The sequence below is a fragment of the Excalfactoria chinensis genome, chromosome 4, assembly GCF_039878825.1.
Source record: "Excalfactoria chinensis isolate bCotChi1 chromosome 4, bCotChi1.hap2, whole genome shotgun sequence".
Taxonomy (NCBI): Eukaryota; Metazoa; Chordata; class Aves; order Galliformes; family Phasianidae; genus Excalfactoria; species Excalfactoria chinensis.
Window position 1 is genome coordinate 24,471,614 of NC_092828.1, and position 23,574 is coordinate 24,495,187.

The following is a 23,574-nucleotide window of genomic DNA, read 5'->3' on the forward strand; positions in this document are numbered from 1 at the left end:
GGTTTTGAGTAGGTGATAAAAAATAACACTGAGTGGGCTTCAAAAATTAACCAGTAAGCATTTCAGCATAACAAAGTAGTCGTGTCTTCATTTTTATAGTTAAAAATAAAACATTTAAAAAGAAATCAAGGATAATTGCAGTAGTCCAACAAAGGGATAGATTCTGTGGTTACCGTATCAGCAGAACTTTCACTCTATACCTACACAGCTTTACAACTGAGCTATCTTTGTGTATTTTCACAAGAAGAAAGGAGGGAAAAGGTCAGTAAAGATTAAATTAGAGCTTCATTAATACCACAAAGCTGCCCAAAGCCAAACTGCTGCTAAAAGAAGTAAGTGCTCTGCCAACATATCCCTTACAGTAACTCACATTAGATTTAATGTGAGTGCCTACACTCAGTGTGCGGTGCATCAAAAGCCACCACCACAGTTGTATGGAAGGTAGCTACGACAAAGAGCAACCCATCTGTTAGCAACGTGTCCTTCAAATTCTGTTAAAGTGAAGAATGAGAGTATGATAAGACACAGTTTGGTCATGAGTCTGGAGCAAGGGACCACGCATCAGGAGACACCATCTCTCCTCCAATTCCTCTGCTGCTTCCAAGAGCCATTGCCAGGACCCTGATGAACATGCTGTGCATTCCTAAGCATGCAAGCCAGCAGGATGACACAAGGTGGCACAGCCAAGTTTCAGCTGCATCACGCCATAGGCCTCACTCACAACTCCAGCCCTGAACAATCCCTCTGCTGTGGGTAGGTGCCATGGGGCTGTGGGTTTTGAGCTGACACAGACGTGTTAAGGGCAAGATGGAGCTCTTCCTCTCTGTTTTGGAAGCAGCCAACCAGATCTAATATAACTTATCTACAGTGTTCTATATAGAAACAGCTGTCGGTATTTTCAGGACTCAAGACTGGAGCATTACTTTGTATTTATGCACATCCAGAGCAGATGCATTTGATGTTCTAAACAATGAATGTTCAACAGAACATGCAGCAATGCCTTCTTCTAAGAAAAACATTAATAAAAAAAAACACAACATGTTTTTTCCCAGATCAAGGTAAATGATACATGCTGTGTTTGTCACACCAGAATGGATCAGTACTTCATATTTCTAAGAGTACTCTTAGATGAAAAGTTGTTGAAGTTTCAAAATGGCTCTTAACATTAGAGTGTAGTTCTGCTATTGAACATTCATATATTTGGCAAAACTGCTCAGCATCTCACAGGAAGTGCTGGAGCTATTTTCCAATGCACCAAAAAAATAAGATAAAGATAATGTAATCTTGGCATTGTACTTGCAGAAAACTGCAGAAGGATCATTGGAAATTACCACCCTCACCACAGATGAGTAGTTATATTGCTACATAGCAACGTACAGAATACTGCTTTTAAATGGCTCTTCAGAGCCTTTCAAGCTTAAAATATCATGCTCAAAACTTCACTTAGAAGTTTGTTAAAATTTGTTCTGTACACTGATTTTTAGGCTTAGGACTTGAAAATGATAGTAAGAAAATGTCTGCTGGCCAACATGCAAAAGCATAAATGTGTATTTGAATAATTTAAAGATTATTTCCCACTTTCACTTTGAGCCCTCAAGCCACTTGGTGGGTGTAATCTGCTGTAGACTCAACTGTGGATGTGTACTTTGGCACCAACTCAAAACTAAGAAGTTATTGTTTGATTTATATGCCAAGAGCCTCTTAGATAAAGGGCTAATGGTAGGCTGATAACTTCAGCCTTTGCATGCAGTGTTTATACAGACCCTTCATTCCTCACTCTCTTTTCTGCATATAGTCAAGGAAGGCTGTGTCACATCAAGATTAAGTTAATTAGTTAAGTTATATGAGCATAATTTGATTGATAAAACAATTGATTCACTAAAGGCCAGGGGAATGGTGCTAAAGCACCAACTTTTCTGCCTCAACAATGAATAAGGTTTCATTTGAAAGTGTCATTTTTTTCCACCTCGCCAACAGCAATTTTAAAGCAATAATCACACCAGCAAAAGAAACAACAACAACAAACAGATGAGGGTCTGTCAGAGAGGCACAGGAATAAAACTAATAAGCCTTGACTGATAAATGTTTTAAAATAGAATCACACACACACAAATTACCATAGGCGTTTTAAGCCAACCATGTCTTTAGAATTATCTTACCAGAGCAGGTGTTAACTGAAGAGGTGACACCAAACCTTTATAGAGGAAAGTTTACCTAAAAATCTTTTATCTGTAGGTGTAAAAATGAAGACTTGAGCAAACGAGCAAATCCACGCAGCTCATTCCATCAGCATTTCCTTATGCCTCTTTTCTAGCATTACTATACATGAGACAGACAACCAAGACCACCTGCATCAGCTCATTATTTGCTGAATGAACTGAGAGGGGCTATGCAGCATTTCAGTGTTGCCCAAAACAAGCCAGTAACTTATTTGTCCAAACTAATTGTAGCCACAGATTTAAAATAATTAAAAGCAAATCTCAGATATACTCAGTAGGCAAAACTACATTTTTGACTTTCATAACAAGAGAAAAAAATTCTCTTTAGTACTTCTAAAAGGCAGGATATCATGTATTTAATGATAGATTTTAATTTTTGTACTGCTACCTCTATGCACTAGTATATTCCAATCTGTTGGAGACCAATCTATTTGAAGGCAATACCAACCAGAAAAAATAGATCAAAACTATTATCTAAATTATATCACATGTTGATTACATACAGTGGGAATTAATAAAAAAACAAACTAGAAGAGCTTCTTAAAACAACTCATTAGGAAGATGTTAGCAGAAAATGTGTGGTAAAATACATTTTACATATAAAAAACTGTGGCTTTAGTTAAATTTCTACTCATCTGACCTATGAATTTCTTTAATTAAATGTGCCTAGCTTATATTTACTGTGCAAGAGAAATGCCATAGATTCCACTTGCAGGAATAACTAAGAGTCGGGATAAACTGACTTGCTGCTGGATCAGGCAATCATGGGCAATGACACAAAACTCACGCAGATTTTAGCACTTCTTTCAGCTCTTCCACAGTTCAGCAGTTGTGGCAAAGAGAATGAGGAATGACCTCCATGTCTAAACGTAAGTATTTAGGATGTGAGGGGATTGACTGACACAGTTTTAAAACAAACAAGCAAATGAACAAAAAACACAAGAAGGGGAGGGAGAGAATAAATTAGTAATTACCACGGGACATCATGAGAGCATAACACTGATTCATTTCATAATGAAGCTTATGAAGTACGCAACAGGACTTTCTGCAGATGTTGTAGCAAAAGTTATTTACTTATTTATTTAAGATTGAAAGTAAATAAATAAATAAATCACTAGCTTGCTTGAAGCAGACAAAGACTGTGAAAGAATCATCCCCAAACAGCTTTTAGAACAACATTATAATTTAAGTTGCAAAACCGCTATGTTTCCTGTAAGCCATTGTGTTCTTATAAAACCTTGACAACCATACCCCAAAGCAGAGAGAAATATGCTCTCTGTTATCAGCAGAGCATGGGAGAACTTAAAAAACAAACAGTTCAGGAGGTTCTTAGAAACATGGTGAGCTCAGCAATCCCAAATTGCCCCAGAAGCTGCTCGGTTTACCTAGAACTTTTTGTTCAAGGCTGAATGCCTTCCCTCCTTGCTTCTCAGATAATGGACACTAAATCAGAGTCTTAAAATTGACATGTTCTGGTTCCGCAGGTGAGCTGTATTACAATAAAATTTGAGAATTCGTTATTTAAAACATTGGCAAGAATTCAGTTCCCATTGGGAATTGCTTAAAAATGGGGGAAATAATCCCCTCAATGTGAATGGTAATGCAGTATTCTAAGTTTTGCCTTTTTAAAGAAAAAAAAGCGGAGGGAGGAGAGACAGAAGCCTAATGTTTCTGGCTCATTCACATACCTACTTTACAGATGGATATACTTACAAAATAGAATGTACACAAGTCTGACAGCTGTGGTCAACCACTATCTGAAGCAAGTCCATAACGTGCCAAACCCAGCAATAAAAACAGAGTCTTAAGTTTTATCAAATATTTCCTCGACCCAAGCATCATGTAAACTTGTAGGGACAAGCATCTTAACCACAGTCCTGTTTCATGTTGATCTCAATACACATACGGGAAGGGTTTTTTTTTGCCTCAGAAAGCCAAAGAGTTCAACATATTTGAGCAGCCATGACACAGAGCAAGTTTTCTTGCTAATAACCACGTACATGAGACAATGCAGCTGCCCACGGAATTATGGTATAGAGAAGTAAAACAATGCTGCTCTTTGCATCTTCCAGTATCAAAGAGCAGCAGTATAAATCATAACAGATTCTTGAAAAACTTCCTAGAAAACATTTACAACTCCTTTTGCAATAGAATTTACTGTATGTATTTGAACTGATATGGCTGTATTTTAATAAACTTTTAGACAGATGGCATTTCTACAATGTTTCACCTAATCAGAGACAGACAATGCAGCACTTTCCTGTGTTAAAAATAAAATGACGCCATCCAACAAACAGTTTGGGAAGCTATGGCTTCTCATTACCTTTGTGTTCTGTTTACTTTAGCTATTCTCAAGATCATTAATATCCACTTGAACCTGTTAACTTAAAGGTCAACCAAAGGTGAAACATAAGGAAGCAATATAATATGAAGCATTCAACTGGACTATATGCTGCAAAACATCAAGGTTGTTTCCCTAAACTACACTTTCTTTTCTTCTATCTTAGCTCCACAAAATTACTGAGCCAGAATTTTTCATTAGAGGATTTACAGAATGGGTAGTAATTCACTGTATAGAGTCATTTTAAAATTTACAAACTTTCTAGACAATGCTATATATAATCAACAAAGTGAGTAGAAAAAACTTGTCATTACTCAAATATTCTATAGGTGGGATAAAAACATACCCCAAAATTGTAATATTGTATAAATATCCTGCTGCAAGCAACATAAACCCAAGTCACATAAACCTAACCCACAGCAGTGATGTGTAATACACATAAACGTATGACAAAGAGAACTGAGAACAAAGGAAAGCCTTATAAATACAACAGGTCTTAAGATGATGATGGGTCTCCTTGTGGACCAAGCATCATGCAACAACTCTGCAACTCCTGGACTAACTTACTTCTCAAACAGCAATCCTTCTACAGTCCTCCCATGCCAACATTCTGAAAACGAGAACTGATGCGTAATTCCATAATGCTCTGTTGTCTGCATAGTACGAAATTAAGAGAAGTCTGAATTGAATTAATAAACCCCATACTGACCAGAACAACAAAGCTTCCTTTCTCTTTGGCAGTCTTTCATTTAAATATAACACCGTATTGTACACATACTAGGAGCCATGCAAGCAAACAGACTTAAGTCTTAGCTTTGCTAAAACATGGTTGCTGATACTGCTATGAGAACATTTCTTCCTCATCTCTTAGATGTTTTCTGGGGTAGAGTTCCTCCAAACAAGCAAATCTGTTCCTGCTGAGCTACTGGAAGAAGGAGCAGCACTGAAATGGCTGGAACAAAACCAGCCTCTCCCAAACTCATTTTGGAAGTCAGCTCTATTCACATTCTACCAAACTGCTTGCTAAAGATGCCTTACATAAGGCTAGCTGTTTAACACCAGTATGTAACTACTGTGCAAACCGTAGCATGCTTTTGACACACTGCCATTGCTGAAAGTCACTATGCTGAGGCAGGATCCTAGGAAATAAGGGCAGGTCCAGGGGTAAACCCACACAGATTTGCTACTGCTCACCAGGCTGAAGCATGAGACAGAGGGAAGAATCAGTTGCACGAGCAGTCCTGAAGCAGAAGTTGTACGTGGCTATTGCACCAACAAGAAACAGAACACCATCTTTGCTTGAAGCCTTGTTAGGACAGTTATTTCTCTGTTTCAAGAACATCCGAAGTCACTAATTTTGCATAATTATTATCTTGAAACTAAATGCTTCAGGTTTTCTTAAAACATGAGTTAAATGGATGTTTTTCAAAACTTGGATTATCTCAAGAACTCGATTGAAAGTCAGGTGTACCGATCAAACTGGGATTGTAATAATCTAAGGATTTTTCTTCTCTGTCTACTCCATGTGTAGTTACCAAACATTAGGTTTGTTCATTTTAACTCTTCCTGCTGCCACTCTAAGCAAAGGTAGCTGTCAGATTTCCTCAACAAGCATGATGCTTCTCCAGACAGTAGGACTGGTTTTGACAAAGGCTGACTGATGTTCAGGCCTTACTAATCCTAGTAGTATTAAACTGCAGTAAGCTCCATCTTGAGCACAGACATGATTTTGAACACGCTCTGTGCAAAGACAAAAGCAGATTAACTATCAACTAAGCAAAGAGTCCTAGCTCTAAGATGTGGTCAGTACAGTTCAAAACATTTTAACTCTATCCTTCCTTTAACCCCATCTGTTCTCTGTTTTAATTGTGTTATTTAGCAACACAAAACACACTGTTATCATTTTAATGCATTAGCCAGGCTTCTCTCCCTTCCACAGCAGCTTCTGACCAGCCACTTCTACAGAAGGGTGGTAATGACAGAACATAAAGTACTTGACCATCATAAAGATTTTGTGTTGTTCAAAGAGTAGTACTAAAGAGCTCTAAAGCAATTACTGGGGCACTCAGTACATAGCTGTGAATTCCACTTGGATTTGCAAAACAAGGTTTCCCGCTCCAGATAGTTGGCAGTATTTTCATCTCTTGCCAACTATTCTGGACTAAGCTCTTCTGCTTTGACTCAGCATGGGACTAGGTCTGGGAGTGATCCTTCCTTTTCCTTCTCCACTCAGTGACATATTCTCTGGAAGGCTTTGAAGATTTCTCAGTCTCATGCAGGAGGGTAAGCTGGACTGACTGTGATTGCTGGTAATATCATCATTAAGAAATGGGTTATACTGTCTGTCCCCCATCACACACAAGCAGAAGCAGCACCTGATCTTTAGACCCCAGAGCAACAGTTACAGACAGGCTGATCCAAACAAGCAAGCAAACACACCAGAGAAACAGGAGCAGTGCCCAACACAAAGCAACTAAACATTAAGATGAACACTGAAGCCTGTTTGCTTCCTTCAAGATAAAAAGAAGAATAATCACTGACAACTGCTGAAAAGTGAAATTCTTTCTGTTGGAAGGGAAATTGCTTATTATGATCTAGCCAGCTCTGTTTTCCAGTCTGTCGGACAGAACACTTCACAAGGTAAAGCGAAGCTAGAGTTACTCTAATGTATTTAAACCAAGAAGGAAGGAAGCTGCCATTTCATGCAGTGTGTTCAGAAACAGCCAAAGAATCAGTCACAGATGCTGAAGACAGAGTAGACTGTGATAGCATCTCACTGAGCCTTGAAATTTAAGCCATGAAGCTACCAAGGCAAAGCAGCAAGAACTTGTTTCCAGTCCCACCATGCAGAACCACGGGTAGCAGACCTTCCACAGTGAAGAAAGAGCTACCCAGTGCGACTGCTCCTCTGCTGCAGCAACAGGGAAGTCCAGAGTGGCCAATGAAGGAACAAGACCTATAGAAAAAGCAACGGGAGCTAAAGGAATCATATAACGATTTTTAAAGGCTAATAGCAATAGACAAAATAGTGTCACCACTTCCTACTTGGAGTTAAAATAACCCTGAAGAACCTTAAGGGAGAATAACTGCTACCTAATGAAGGATGGTTGTGGGTACGCTTCCACAACATCACTGTTGGAGAGCTGCTGGCACACCAAAATAAGTCTGACACTGAAAAGCTTCCCAGATACATTTTAGTCCTCTTGGTCACTGTAATAAAGCAGACTTTAATCATTCCAGTAATACTCCAAAATTCATTCTTTTTCCTCTAACTTGCCCTCCAGTGTCTGCAGGGGCGAAGGAAAAACGTGCAGGAAACTTTTTAAAACTTCCTAATGTTCATAAGCATCATTTCTGTCTGAGCTTCAGCTGGCTGCCTTTTATTCCAGAGAACTGGTTCTGTAAAATGTTTCATTCCTACAAGCTGCAGGACAGCTTATGCAGAATGCCAAACTAGGTTAGTGCATGAATCAAGTTAATTGAAAGCTTCTGAGTAGGATTTTGTACAATACAAGGTATTTCAAAACTCTTGCCAAGCAACTCTTTAAAATGTGTATATTAAAGAGTTACTTGTCATGGATTTTAATTTAGTTTTTGGACAAGCAAATGAATTATGCTAAAAATAAAGTCTGATCCTTACAACATATGTATTACTTGGGAATAGTACATGTAACAAAATAGGTTACTTCAGAGCATTCTGTTCCATGTTCTAAAGCGATTGCATAAGGTTATTTTAATAAAAATGATTCCAATGAAAGAGCGGTTAGTAACGAGGTGCTGACAATTGAATCTACATCCAGGGATTGCATGAGAGCGCCAAGTCTACTTTTACAGATGCACTGGTTAGGTATTCAATGGATGTCCTCGAGGCATGTAAAGCCAATATATTTTAGGTCACTTTTTTGCAGCAGAGATGGATGATGCAAGTGAAAACACTTACCAAGAACATATATGAAGTGTGTTTTTCTTATTAGGGAAATGTAAGAAAATAAACCCAGATACCATGGAATGCTAGGAATTCCCTCTCCTCAATGCCCTTAATTTACCAGGCCACTTTCTGGTAGTCTCCTTTGACCTCCCTCCTTCATTTGCTGGCCTAAAACCCACATTTACGTGAGCAGTTTCTTGAACAGGAATTCACTGGGCTGTGAGCTTCAACACCATTTTGAAGGCTAAATGTATAGGAATATGTCTTCATCAGAGAAGACAATCCTTTCTGAAGTGACTCAGTTACCGCACAAACAGTTTACTGTGAAATCACATGGCAGATTTGTTAAAACATTCAAAGATATGCTCTGTAGGAGTTGAGAACAGGTATTCAAGTAGAGGCTTTGAGACTCAAAATCAATAGTAAAAAAATAATCTGAAACAGACATTAAATCTTAAATATGTGGGATTTGAACACGCATTGTCTGATTCTCTGCTAGCTATGTTGGTGAAGCAAATTTAAATCAGCTGAGGGCCTGGCCCTCTGTGTCTTCCTTACCCCCCTCTCTTCCTTAGAAGTAGCATATTTGTCATAGTTGCAATGAAAACCTATGGCCCTAGCTTCTTCAGATCTCATGCAAACCTAATATGGCCAGTTCTAGTTCTCAAAAACCAAACTGACAGCTATTCAGGAAGAATAAAGCTCCAGACTTCGTCTTTCATTTTTATAACCATTTCCACACTCTGGCTCATCTGTCACAGAGAACGAGATAAGGACTTCTGTCTACATTGCATACGTCCACCCAGTGTTCTGGATATCTTCTCACATCCCCTCCCTGATACACTTCTGCCTACCACAGAATGAGTAAGGAGAGTAGAATTTTGTCCTAATCCAAAATCTCTGCATTTTAAGTGGCTTTTTGTAGTCATTTATTATCCCTGCTGCATCCTCCTCCTAAAAAGGGTTTGTTTAAGTGTGTTGGGTGCTGACTAATTCCCCTCTTCCCCCTGTGTTGTCCATCTCAATCAAACCCAACCATATCATTCATGGTATTTCCCAATCCATGCAAAGAATGTTTGAAGCCGTGGCGTACTGCTGTGTCATTAATAAAACCCTAAGCTTCTTCTGTCAGACTGTTTCCTTTTCCTAAGGGGTAACTGGAGCTCAAGCATCCACATAAAGCATACATACATATTCAGTGTGTGTTCTGTGGCTGTTTCCAGTTACTGTAAATGGCTCAAAATGGATTTCTTTTTCTGGTTACTTAGTTAACTGAGTTTATTCATGCAGAGATTTAGGTAAGATTGTAAAGTTTTTGTCTCCCACAGTGAATAGTGGCCTTTCCTAGTTGAAGATCATTTTAATACATTCACAGTCTGCAGAAATTAGATGGTGTTCCATTTAGCACGGTCTTCCAGAGTCTGCTAAAGCTCACTTCTGGGCCACTGTTAATCAGGGCATTAAAACTGGCCAGGCTTGGTCAGTTGTCCCTATTGCTTTTGAGCAGTTAAAACTCAGCTAAACCCACATCAAGTGCTACATTTTTACAAGATGCTCACAGAAAAGCACGTACGGGATCTCCAGATTATGAATTGCAATCCAAAGACCTGAGATCAGTGGAAAACTAATTTACTCAAGCACTAGCATCTGGGACACCTGTGAAACAGCAAGTAGCTACAATCACTCCTTCTACTTCACAGTTGCCAAAGTGACAAGTGAAATAAAAAACTTCTAGTCAAAGATAGTGGTAAATCTTAAACTAAAAAACCTCTCCTTTGCAATGAGGTGAGAAGGCAGCTCGTTTCCGGAAGTTAGAAGGAGAGAACCAATTTGGCAAGCAGAAAAAGCAATATCCCAAAAAGAAAATGTCATAGTTCTTGAGAGAACACCTGGAAATAATGATTTCGTCTGAAATAATGATTATTTTTTTTAAGGTGGAATTAAGACAGGCGCCTATCAAAACAAATGCAAAGGATAAAGGCTGGCTGGAAAACTCAGACAGAAACTGATTTGACTGCGTTATTCCTGTAAGTGCTAAGCATTTCAGTTTGCATAAGTTCCCTATAAAGTGCATGTACCTTTGGGACAGAATGATCTCAGAGAAGAAACAAAGGAAGAGGAAAAGGAGTAAAGAAAATGAGGACAAAGAAATAAGCTAAAATGTTCTGCTAGAATCCAGGAACTGAGGAGGCTACAAAAGGGAAGAATCTCAAATAACTGCAATATGCAACAGTACAAGAGACTGGGTTTTTGAATCAATTATTAGAAAAAAACTCAAGATTAATAGTTTTATAAGCATTTGTTTGTATAAAAACAAGTAATTATTTCTCTGTGCTCAATTCTGACTTCTTTACAAAGTAAAAACATCTTCAAGCTCTGCCAAGTGAACAGTTCACTTCAGACGTATTTTAGCCTGCATAAGATTTGATTCCTGTTTCATGTAAAGTTTGGAATTCTGAAAGAATCTCAACTACATATTCAAAACTTGCAACCAAACCTGCTGCCAGCAGGAAATACTGTTACCTACCCCATCAGAATGAACAGCTTTTATTTGTTCATCTGTCTATTTTGTCACATTTTCCCCCTTTGTAAGATACAGTAAGTTTATAGTATGCCAATGGTAAGCTAAAACACCCTTCTGGGTCACTCAGTTATTCTCTGTTCTGGTGCTATGATTTGACCAGCAATTCCAAGGAACACAAAAAGGTCAATGCGTATCACTGCACTTTGAAACCTCATTGTTGAGGTAATTTAAGTGGCAAAGGCAGATGACCAAGGCAAATGAGAGCTAGTCTTAGAAAAATCTCACAACGTCAGCCCAAGAAACAGTTGCCAGGAGAATCATACTATAAAACAAGAAAGACTGGAGCCCACTTTGGAGATTCATGAAGTCTACTTAAGCAGACATGATCTTCCTGCTGCCATTGAATTGTGAGTACAACTGCAGGAAAATGCATTGCAGCCACACCAAGAGAAAAGCAGTCTGCAGACTTACACAGAGGAACAAGAAACTAGCAAAATATATAAACAGAAATCATCAACTTTAATGTAACAAGAAAGGAATGATGATTTTAAAAGCACTGTCGCAGACTGCCAAAAAAATCACTACTGCTAAGCAACACAAAAATCCACTCCTTATTTTCTGACTGCAAATATCAGTGATTATTCTTTATCTCATTCTCCAGGAAGAGCTTTGTTCTCCTTTATGTCTTGAAAGGCACCTGCACAACAGAGAGCAATGCTAATGAGGAAAGAGCCAGAAAATAGCCTAGTTTACACTGATCACTGCCCTTTCTCTGAGTGTGGCTATGAATGTTAGAGGGTCCAGGGGAAAAACAAAAACAAGAAAAAAAAACCCAGCAAACTGAATTCGGGCTGAAAATTTACTAAGCCTAGATAGCCCAGACAAGCAATGAAGTTAAAGGTTCTTTGAGCAAATGGAATGAAATCTTGAGCAGTCCAGCTTGCTAGACACCCCTGAAACTCCTTCTTGTGAGCTCAGAGGCACAGGTAAGGAAGAAGTGCCTAGCTAATGCCGAGACCTTGTCAGCCCAAATCATTCTTTATCTCAAGGCAAAAAGCTTCGATCCTCCTCTTATCTAGAAGATAACTTCTAAGGCTCCAGAGGCCTGTCACAGAAGGCAATTAAAAATGTGGCACCTATTAGGCAGGATCTTGCTTGGATCCAAAATCTCCTCACATCATTCTTTCACTGACTACTTCAACCACCTAGCTACTGGAGCAACTGGGACTTTGCAGAATGGCAGTCTGGCCTTCAAGCAATGCTGCACGTTACACAGCACAGACAAAACAGAGATTTTGACCTCTTCCTAGAATTTTCCACCCTCTACTCCCCCCCCCCCCCCCTGCCCCTCATTATCCCTTTTTTTTCTTTTTCTTTTTCTTTTTCTTTTTCTTTTTTCCATTTCAAGGAGGTCCTGTGTTGAAAGGATCTAGGCAAATATACACATTTATTGCAAGATATAATAAATCTTATCAGCCTGTTCATCTTATCCTGTGGTAACAGTCAATTATGTTCATTTGACTCGAACTGGTTTGAAACAGAGCAGAAAGCACCTCGTGGAATGCTTGTCTTGACTGACAAAGCCCAGAAGCTGATGCAGCAGGGCTTTTACTCCCAAAGAGAAGATGCCTTGAGAAATTTCAAACAAAAGGGAAACTCTGAATAGTCTTTGTTTTACGTTGCGCACTCTGAGACTGTACGAGTAAAGTAAAATGTTAGCAGGAAGGCTGCCAGTTTAGGAACACGGTTGTGGGGTGGGTCACGGGGCAACCCCAATCCACCATTTAGAGTAGCAACTCACAGCTGGATTTGTGAAAAGGCAAAAGGTATAACCAGAAAAAAGCCAGTTTGTCTCCCTGGAAATGGGACTCAGTGGTGCAGTAGGAGTTCCAGAAGCACACGGCTAGGCTGTAATTTCTCCTGTCCTATCCAAAAAGGAAAGTTTTAAAGATTTTTATGATTAAGGCAATTCTCTGCTTTTCGTAACTCCTGCAGTTAAGACCTCTTTTTCTCCATAACAGCTCTGTTCATCTTAGTCAGAAACACAGATAGGAAAAGTCTGTACATGCATGGATTGCTGTGGGGTTTTTTGGTTGACTGATTTGGGGCTTTATTTGGTAAGCTGGACTCCAAATCCATCCACCAAAGCCAAGCACAGCTCCACAGGAGCAGACAGCCTCCCAGCAGGGAGCAACAGCCAGAAGCAGAGAAGCCAAAAGCCCCTCAGAGCAGAACTGGGCAGCATCCCACACCGGCCCCATGGGCACTGTGCCACAGAGCTCAGTAGGCCCGCCAGGCAGGGCAGGAGGCTGCTTACCAGAACTCTGCCATCTACTGTTTTGGTTTATTCTTCCTCTTCTGCAAGCTTCTTAATGAATGCAGAGCAACACTCGCATCATCTGGATCTTCTTATTGTAGAGTTAACTCCGCTCCTTTAATGTTAACATTCCAAAAAGGAAAGCTACTCTAACTTATGCCATAACCTCTAAGCTCATTTGAGAATAGCACAGTCCTAAATTATCTTATTATAAGCTTTTTAAAACTTCTGCATGCAAAACATTTTTTTTTTTCCAAATTAGAATCTGCAGCTGCCGTGAAAGAAAGACTTAAAAAATAAAATTCCAAGTACTACAAGGATCTAAGAACCATCTGCCCAAAAGCTTAGTGCATAATTAATTCAGTGTTAAGAAAAACTGCACTGGTAGATGTCCTTTAGATGCTTGGCCATAAGTAAAAACAACAAGAATAAGATAATAGAATCAATTATTTAAAAAAAGGGAAAAAAAAAAAAAAAAAAAAAAAAAAAAGAAAGAAAAAGAAAAAAAACCCTATTTTCCTGCTTAAAAGGGGACTATCACCTTTTCAGCTTTCATTTTTACTGCTCATTTCATTCCTGTACCGGCACAGATAATCTTTCATGTCAAAGTCACATCATATGCGATTATTCAACGAATACTGCATGTTTTACAGGGGACATCAGAACTGTTTTTCCAACTGCTCAGGATAAAGGAGAGCAAGGAAACAGGCAGCTCAGAACAGCCACCTCTCCCCAGTACAACTGTGCACTGCAATTAAGAGTGGTACAAAGAAAATACGAATGGAGACTTGCTTTGCTCTATCAGGCTTAAGAGTAAAGACAAAGCTAGAGAGGGGCTTTCTTCTCTGCTGGCACTGTAACAGCTTTAGTACTTGTTAACCAAAGTACTGTTTGGTCGAAAATACCTCAGAATACTCAAAACTGAGGAGGATGACAAGCATGCTTTTTTACCTTCCATTAATGTGAGACACTGAAGTTTTACCATGTTCTAATTTTTATCCAATTTCCTTCCTCACTCAGCACACCTCTGCTTGCATCTCTCCTTGCTAGAGAAAGGTTTTGCATGTGCCACGTTGCAAACATTTGGCCTGCATACCAGTGTCTCCTGAATCACACTCATCCACAAGGATCACATCATTCTGAACATGTTATTTTCCCCCAGTGCAAGCTCAGATGAGTTAATGGCTCCTACTGCTTTGTAGAAGCCTGCTGCCTACGCACCTCAACTATACTGCTCATTGAATTGCCTCAGGTGCAGCAGCCCCAGTGGAAATGCGGTATGCTGTAGCCTTACATTTCTACAGAAAAATGCTTGACCTAAGAGCCCAATGTTTTTTTGGATATTACATTACACGCAAATTTTAAATGGAAAAAATATATAGTCTTTTTCTGAGATTTTAATACCATACTGAATTCTGCGAAGATTATAAACTACAAAGAGTTAGGAAAAAGAAACAAAAGTAGAAAAACAAATGAGAAATCTCTACTTAGCAAGTCCTTGTCATGCGTATAATCAAATTCAGTATTCAGTTTATTCAGCAGAATATGAGAACACATCAGAAGTGTCCCTGGGTAATAAAAGAGCCAAAAACCAGCATGCGTACTTATTCTTTCAGTATCACACAGCTCTCATGATCTCTTGATCTCTCATGCCACAGACCTGCGGCCAGAACGCAAAGGTCTCAGCCTTTTCTTGCTGCTTCAGGGAGCCACAGAGCCTCCAAGTGCCTGGCTTCAGGCTTGCGAGAAGTGGAAAAGGGCACCATGCTGGCTTCCTCCACAGTGCAGTACCAACTGACAGTAGAGTGCTTCCCATGGAAAAATATGAATCTTAAAAAGGCAAAATAGAATCATAGAATCATAGAATTACTCAGGTTGGAAAAGACCTTGAAGATCATCAAGTCCAACCGCAGTCTAACCAGTAGCCTATCTCTTAAAAAACAACCACAAAACAATACCACAACAACAAACCTCTGCTAAATCATATCCCTGAGTACCACATCCAAACGGCTCTTAAACACATCCAGGGATGGCGATTCAACCACCTTCTTGGGGAGCCCATTCCAGTACCTAACCACCCTTTCTGTAAAGAAATTCTTTCTAATATCCAACCTAAACTTGCCCTGGCGCAACTTGAGGCCATTTCCCCTCGTCCTGTCACAAGTCAGTAGTGAGAAGAGACCTGCCCCACTCTCACTGTAAGAACCTTTCAGGTACTGGAAGACAGCGATAAGGTCTCCCCTCAGGCTCCTCTTCCTCAGACTAAACAGCCCCAGCTTCCTTAGTCTCTCCTCATAGGGCTGATTCTCCAAGCCCTTAACGAGCCTCGTTGCCCTTCTCTGGACCTGCTCCAGTACCTCCATGTCCTTCCTGTGCTGAGGTGCCCAAAACTGGACACAGTACTCGAGGTGAGGCCTCACCAATGCTGAGTACAGGGGCAGGAATGAGAATAGCTGGAATGAGGAACAAGCAGCCAGGCCTGTTAGAAAATGGCAACACAGCGTATAAGCATGAAAAGTTTGACGTGCATCCAGGCAGACAGTTCGTAGCTGTTGCTGCATATGTGCTAAAGAAGGTACCTCTGCCATTAAGATTTCACTGCCATTCCTTACCTCCATCGCATGTTACATGATTGAAAGGACAGGGCAGCTACCACTTTTTAATCAGAACCCAGCAGTTCTGATCCAGATTGAGTGTCTTTAGCCTATAAACTGTTCAGTTCTTTATATACACACATCTGCATGTAGAAATGAATAAAATACGTAGTTTGAGAATTCCCAAACTGCGTAACTTTCAGTGGACTTTCATAATGGTGGACTTTCACAATGGAGCTGTAACGTAGCAGCAATTACAGTAATGCAAACAACTACTCCACAAGATTTTTGAGGTTACTAATAAAAATATGAAATCTAGAATGGGTCTTTAAAAAAAAGAGATTCTGTTCCTCACAAAGTGAAGACCTCCAAAGTACAGTAACTTCAGCACTACACGGAATTCACATTTTCATCTGAGTCTTTAAAGAAGCCCGTTATTTCCTTAGATTTGAACAGACGAATCCTGCTTCATTTCACCACACCAGCCAGAAATTATTCATTAATTCTGTTTGCTAACTTTGTAACTGAGCCCAGATGTTTCTGCTGGAGCAGCATTCCAATAGGAAAAGTTAAATATAGAAAGCTGTGTGGAGCGAGCAGACCTCTCTCTCCCAACCACAACATGCTCAAATATTAACTTGAAAGAAAATAATGAACACACTTGAAAAATACTCTGAGTATGCAAGTCTGTGAAATGCCATAACATGAGGCTGGTCTGATCACAACATCTCACATAAAAGAATCTGGGTACATTCCACTTGGGTGCAGCTTACGTTATCATTTCCTAGAAAAGTGCCCTCGCTTTCACTCACCAGAGTAAACAGGAAATTTACAAGCAGAGCAATACACCTTGCCACACGCCATCTACAGGTAGAAATCATTAAGTTCTCAATTACAAGAAACACTTGCCAGCCTGCTACCAATGGCAATAATCATGCTGATGAAGAACTGAGCACATCCTATGGAATTTCTTATGGAATCGACAGAGGAACTTATTGGTGTCAACTTTAAATCTCATGCTCCAGAAGAACTTCATCAGTTTAACACTAGCAAAGATGATCAATGCTGAAATTTAAAACCCACCAATAGAGCACCGCCTCGTTAAACAGAATGAAAGCCATCCATTGAGACGCTGTTTCCAGTACTCTTTAGCAACTAACTTAAACTGACTTGGAAATGCCTGTTTTGAATTGGAAACTACCCTAATCACTAAATGGTTTGAAAAACTGAAAGATAGCACTGAAGAGCACAGAGCCATGTTGTTTCAGAGACTACCCTGAGGAATTCAACACTTTGGTTACAAACAGTAATCAAAGTAGAGATTTTGAGAGATCATCTACTCCTTTTACTCTGTTCCAAGGCAACACGCATGCTATTTAAATCCCTACTTGTCTAGCCTGCTCTTAAGTATTTTCAATGCAACAGGTTCTGTAACAGAATCATTCTCTGCACATCTTACAGACTAGCGTAGCAATGACACGACTGTCTTGGTACCAGGTATCAGTTGGTAACATTCAACTTTGTTTCACTTGCAGAGTAGCAGCTGAGCTACTTGTATGCAAATTCTTTTGTTCTTCAACCACCTGCATCCAGAGCAGATTTTGCAAAGTCTGACCATGCTGTTAACAGAGGCATCATTCACTAGCTTACAAATAGACAAATAAATCTCAGCATGCAGACTATTAGCTAACTTTGAACACAATAAAAATCTGCAGACTGATCCAACAACTTGACTACTGAGAAGACTGAAGTCATAATTTCAGCAGGAGAAGGCATTCAAGCAGTAGCTGAATGTAAATAACATTAGAAATAACAGAGTAATAGCATAGCACAACAATCCTAAGGCAATAAATATCTGTGATTTTTTCCGTGTTGTTATTGCCAGAAATCATCTTTATTTCTGGTAGCTAATCAAAGTTAGCACAGATAACAGCTTTCACAGCATGTCTGCCATGGACAATGACCTCTTTATTTTGCTGTGTAGACAGACCTTAAAGACATCTCACTTCTGCTTCAGAGAGCAGCTGGAAAGCAGCCAATGAAAAGAAAACCAGAACAAATTTTATTGAAATTAATCACCCCAGCAGAAACTTACAACTGAATCCACCTCTATGAGGAAACGATTCCCCTCCACTTCCTGAGGAAAAAGACAGTTATGCAATGTGAAACTCAGAAACTGGACCCAGTTACAACGTGTGTGGGAGATAGAGGATGACAAAGGATCCTAAAGGTCATTAGAAAATAAATACGAAATGTCAGAAAGACTTCTCCAAAAATTTTTAGGGGCAAGGTGAGAAGGGAATACAGCACAGGTGTGAAGAACCAGAAGGAAACAAAGCAGAAGAACTGAAACTACATTTGATCGTCCAGTTTGGAGGGAAATAAGAACAACCATCACTGTCCTACTGTATAGGGGGAACAGTATCGCAGGAGAGCCTTTCATCTCCTTTGCACTATATGAATTTTTAGAGCACTGCTGAGCAATATTTTTCTTGTTCAGTGAAACCAACACCTGCTGTATTTTCTGCTTTATGCATAGTAACAGAAGCTGCAGCAAAGTTTCAATCTGGACCAATAAAATTAGAAAGTGAAACATCATACCCAATGTACTTCACAAACAAAGTCTTAGCTACAAAGGATATACAGAAAAGTCTAGTTGTTCAAAGCTGCTACTTTTAGACTGCCTTTGTTTAAGCAAAAAACCCTTATGAAACTGTCTGTAAACCTCAGTTTGTTTTTAATTACCTTTCTCCACAGGTACAGTGTTTGGAAATGGGAATAAACTTTAAACCAAGAGGTGTTCTAATAGGAGTTCAGCAGGCAGCTCACATACATATATATATACACATATATATACGTATATATATTTATATGTATGTATAATTTGTATATAAAGATGCTTATGAGAGAAGTCAGCCACACTCAAGACCTACCCATTTGTATGGCCTGTTACTTAAGCAGAAAAATAAAAGTCACAGGGAAGAATTTCTAGTTTAGTCTACTATAGTAATCATAGCAATTTAAACAACCAAAGTCTAAAAATGCCCAGAAAAATCTCACATGTTTGAGAGTCTTATCTTGCCCATTCACTTAATGCACACATAGAAACAGGTTATATTCCTGCAGAATTAGGACCAGATGGGTTTCTGCTATAAAGTTGTTTTTCATTTGTTTAAAAAACAAACAAACAAAAAAAAACTTGTTGCATTTTTTTTTCCATAGAAAAATAACAAACATACTCAACACCTTAAAACTAAAGAAAAAAGGGGGAAAAAAAAAGCATGTTTACTTTGGTTGTGCTAAGCAGCCAGGTGCTATAATACTGCAAGCTTCGTCTGGAGTCTGCAGCGCAGTAAGTTCCACCATATTAACCATCACATCCGTCTTGTGACCAGGAAGCTTGGGAAGCACAGAAAGTATCTTCTCTGCAAGACTGTCACCATGATGACCAACTGCTCCTGTGAGGAAAAAGAGCCCCCAAAACTGACACAACTAGAAACAAAGAAGAAAAACCAAAAACAACACAAGGAATTGAGAGCAAAAGAATAACCACATGTTTTGGGGAGGACACTGCTTTGCATAATAAAGTTCTTAAACAGGATTTGCAAAGACTATTAAAACAGCAAGTAACTTTTAAAAAATTATATGCATATAAATACACACGTATATATACAGAGCATATTTTTCTACCCTAACTAAAATGACTGTGCTTAAAAGGGCTGTGTGCAAGTTGTATATGAAGCTATCCAGGCAGGCTGACATAATATTAAAGCAAGTATCAACAACTTGGTCCTCTCTCCTATGTGGATTGAAGGCAGCATAGGTAAAGACAATATGAAACATCTAAAACACACCATGTTACACAGTGTATATCAATCTGACTACGTTACATACTGCCAGTTCCAGTTGTCTCCTTTTCTTCAATTCTCCTAAATAAACATGTTCTACTTTCTGTTCACCAACTCTAAACTCTTGCTAAGCCCAATCAGAAAGAACATAATGCACACTACAGGTGAAGAAGATGGAGAAGGAAACCAGGAACTTCACTGCCTTTAAGTCAGGAGCAAGTACAAGAACTTGTACTCTGCAAGTTTATCTAGCCATGGCCCACCGACTCTCACTGGGCTGGACATCAGTGTTGAGGGCAGTACTTTTCTTCTGGCTTTACCCAGAGAAATAGGAAGAGGGACTTCTGAACCCACCCTTGAAAGGCAGTAAAAAAGGTCATTTAGGCTATGGTCCCACTCCATAAAAGTCTGTCAGCGAGACACCCTATCCATTCTCACTTGGTTATTCCCAGAGACAGAGTACATCTATTTCAACAGGCCAAGGTAGCTTCACGTGCTCCGTAAACCCAAACAAGGCACTTGCATGAAGAACATTGCTGAATCAGATTGTTACCTGCCCTGAAGAAGCAGAAGTTTGTCTTTAGCAAGCCCACAGGAGCCAGGTATCCATGCTGTAAAACGTGCTCATGGCAGCTGACAGCTTGAATGCCATGAGCCTGCACACAGAGCAGGTGCTGGAGCGGCATAGAGAAGCTATATGACTAGCACAATGTGGGAATCTTCATGGCAGGCTAATATCCAAGCCTTATGAGTACAGGAAATCTGGCACATGAGGCTTTTCTAATTTCAATTCATCTTCTCAATAGAGTAATGAAATCAAACAAATGATGTTTGACCTGGTTGCAGTTAGCAGTATTGTCAAAGCTGACCAATGGTAGCAGCAGCCAGAAACTCAGCAACTAATCCCCAAAGGCACAGATGACAAGCACACAAGAAAATATTTTCCTAGGCCAATTACCATCCCCATAATACATTATTTGTACTCAGATTCTTCAGTTCTCCTGCTGGCTTTACTGTCTAGTACAAGAGGAGCAAATTCAAGGTGCAATTGCTGCTCCTTTACATCACGGGAGCAACTTGGGCCATGGGAAGACTGAAATCAGTCACCAAACATGAGGAGCTCCTATAAATGCATTGTTCTCTAGTCTACAACTCATGCAGCTAATTTCTATGGCTCATTAGAAGCCATGGGCTTTTCCTTCAATCAAAGTTTAAATATACAGCAGAGTGAACCAGAACAGTAAGCAAGGCAGCCCTTGTGCCTACTACCAAGCCTTCTTAACACCTGCTGCTTTAACTGCTGCACATAATATTAGTTTAGGACTGGTGGTTTAGAAAAGACACAAGAACAGACCTATCTGAGCTTTCACACTGTTTCAACACTGCACACTCACACTATGCTGTCTGAATAACATAACCCCTTAGGAAGAACTTACGCTGAAGGACTTCTGTGGGAAAACTGTGATGCAGCTTTCCAGAGCACAGCAGAGAACAGCACATCAGAAAGAATAAGCATCTACACCTATTCCTTTGAAAGAAGCAGGACATCCAAGGTCCCAGTTCCAAACCTTGTTCAGGTTTGAGGTGGGAAGCAGTGAAACACTTTAACAATTTCATTGCAAGACTCTTTACATAAGTTTACTGCCCTGCAGTCTTCCCAGCAAGCTTCCCAAACACTACAGAGCATCAAACACCCAGTGCCATAACTGCTCTTCAGCATACAGCCATTAACTGTGAACCCACCACAGCACAAGCTCACAGAAGAACAAAATGGGAGACGTTTCAAGAATAGGTGTGCTGCAGATGCAACATAATGCCATGCACTTGCTAGGAGTCAGCAACCAATATCATGACCTGTATTACTGACTACAGGCAATGCAAATGGGACTAGTCTCCACACGCTGCAGCATCAGCAGGTCCATCAGCAGTGTGATGCTGCAAGTGAATGCTGCTGCTTCTACATGAACTATTCTATGAGCTCACTGTTTCCTCTGAAACATGACTATTTCACAAGCGAGAGCCGGATACAAGTTTCTCCCAAGTCACTGACCCTACAACTTGCTAGAAGTTCATGCTTTACCTTTCTGCCCTTTTGATATCACATCTCACCAGTATGAAGGACTAATTCATTCACCAGGCTTAGTCTGGTTTCAGGACTAGGCAGCCACTATCTTCCCAGCAGTTCTTATACCACTCTACACTTCTGAAGTTTTGCATTAGCTCTGCATTACGTGGAAGTATTAAATTCACTGTATGTTTTATCCTTATGCTCATTTGCTCTTCAGAAAGCGTTGTACAAACTGTTCTGTACTAACTAAAATGGTTTCCAACTCAAAGATGCCAGCCATGTGCCTTTACGTTATACTTCCTCGTTGAGTGATGGAAAGGATTTCTGTATCATTGCAGCACTCATTGATGCAAAGTACTTTGTATATATACAAACAAATATAGAAACACTTTGAGGCATATGAAGTATAGCTAAGTGTATGTACAAGTGTATATTGCTTGTTTGCAGCAGAGGGGAAGGGCCAGAAATAAAGCCACGTGTACACCAACAGTGCTTTCTGCTTTGCTCTTGTTTACCACAACCTGCTGTAGCAGCCGATGCCACAGGCATCACGAGGCCCCGCTGCAACTCCTTAAAGCCTTTCCGTGGGGTGAGGCGGGCCCATAAGATGACAGCAGTGCCTTCTTACCGGCGAGGTCCAGCGTTCTGTCCACGAAGACGACGGAGGCCTTGTTGGCAGCCGCCCTCCTCCTGTTCCTGGCCGGGGCGAAACCGGCCAGCTCAGCGGCCAGCACCCTGCTGAAGGCACCCACCGCGAAGCACTCCTCGCGCAGGCCCATGGCGCCGAACAGGGCGTCGAGTTCAGCCACCAGGCCCCGCACGGCGTCCCGCAGCGCGGCGGGCAGCGCGCCCAGTCCCGGTTCCGCGGGGCCGCCGGGCCGAGGGCAAGAGAGCGGCGGGACGAGGCCAGCCAGGGCGGGCAGGAGGCCGAGCTCAGCCGAGAGGGGGGCGAGGAGCGGCAGCCCCCGCGGCAGCACCTCGGCCCGGCCGCCCTCGCCCATCCAGCGCCGCAGCGTTTCCTCCAGTTCTCCTGGCCCGCCGCCCTCCGCCTCTCCGCACAGCAGCGCGCAGCGCCGCACTCCGCCCGCGCCCAGCACGGCGCGCACAGCGGCGGCCGCCCCGCCCCGCAGCGGCCCGCTCAGCACGAACACGGCGCGCTCGGCCCCCGCCGGCCCTTCATCAGCGGGCAGCGGCCTGACGGCCAGCGCCCCCGCCGCCAGCAGCTCGCCCGCGCCGCCGCCGGCCCAGTGCAGCGCCTCGGCGGCCGCCGCGTCCAGGAAAACGACGGCACGGCGCGCTCGGGCGAACACGGGCTCCCAGGCCTGGCGGCACACCCGCGGCAATGCCGGCACCGCACCGGCAGCCGCCATGACGGCGGCGACACTGACAGCCACAACACCGCCACGTGCCCCGCGCGCCGCCGGCGCCGTGAGGTGACGTGCCGGACGGCGATGGGCTGCGCGCCGGAGGGCGGGCCGGAGCTCGGCCTGAGGCTGAGGTAGGGAGAAGCGGGCCGGTTCTGTGTCTTGGTACCCTGCTATTGCCGCCGTTTGCTTTCCTAAAGCGTTACCGTGCGCTGGTGCTGCGCTGGGACTCGCTCCCAGGCTGTGCCAGCGGCACGGTGAGGCTCTGGTGAGTAACTGGGTGAGGGCTGTCCGCGTTCTCACAGCACAAGATGTAGCACGGCTGCTTCTGGCGTCTGCAGTTTGTTGTGAGCTACTCTGCAGTTTAAAGC

The 23,574-nt window shown here is 41.4% G+C and overlaps 1 protein-coding gene across 2 annotated transcripts in view; it reads right to left on the reverse strand.

Annotated features, from left to right (window-relative positions):
* SCFD2 (sec1 family domain containing 2) overlaps positions 1 to 23,227 on the reverse strand; it is a 181,676-nt gene extending 158,449 nt beyond the window's left edge. For both annotated transcript variants that reach the window (XM_072334894.1, XM_072334893.1), the window contains exons 1-2: positions 22,468 to 23,227; positions 19,213 to 19,381 (exon numbers count right to left, since the gene is read on the reverse strand). In XM_072334894.1, the coding sequence (XP_072190995.1) occupies positions 19,213 to 19,381; positions 22,468 to 23,209 (911 nt within the window). In that variant the 5' untranslated portion in view covers positions 23,210 to 23,227. The remainder of the gene's footprint in view (positions 1 to 19,212; positions 19,382 to 22,467) is intronic.
* Between the last annotated feature and the right edge of the window lie 347 nt (positions 23,228 to 23,574).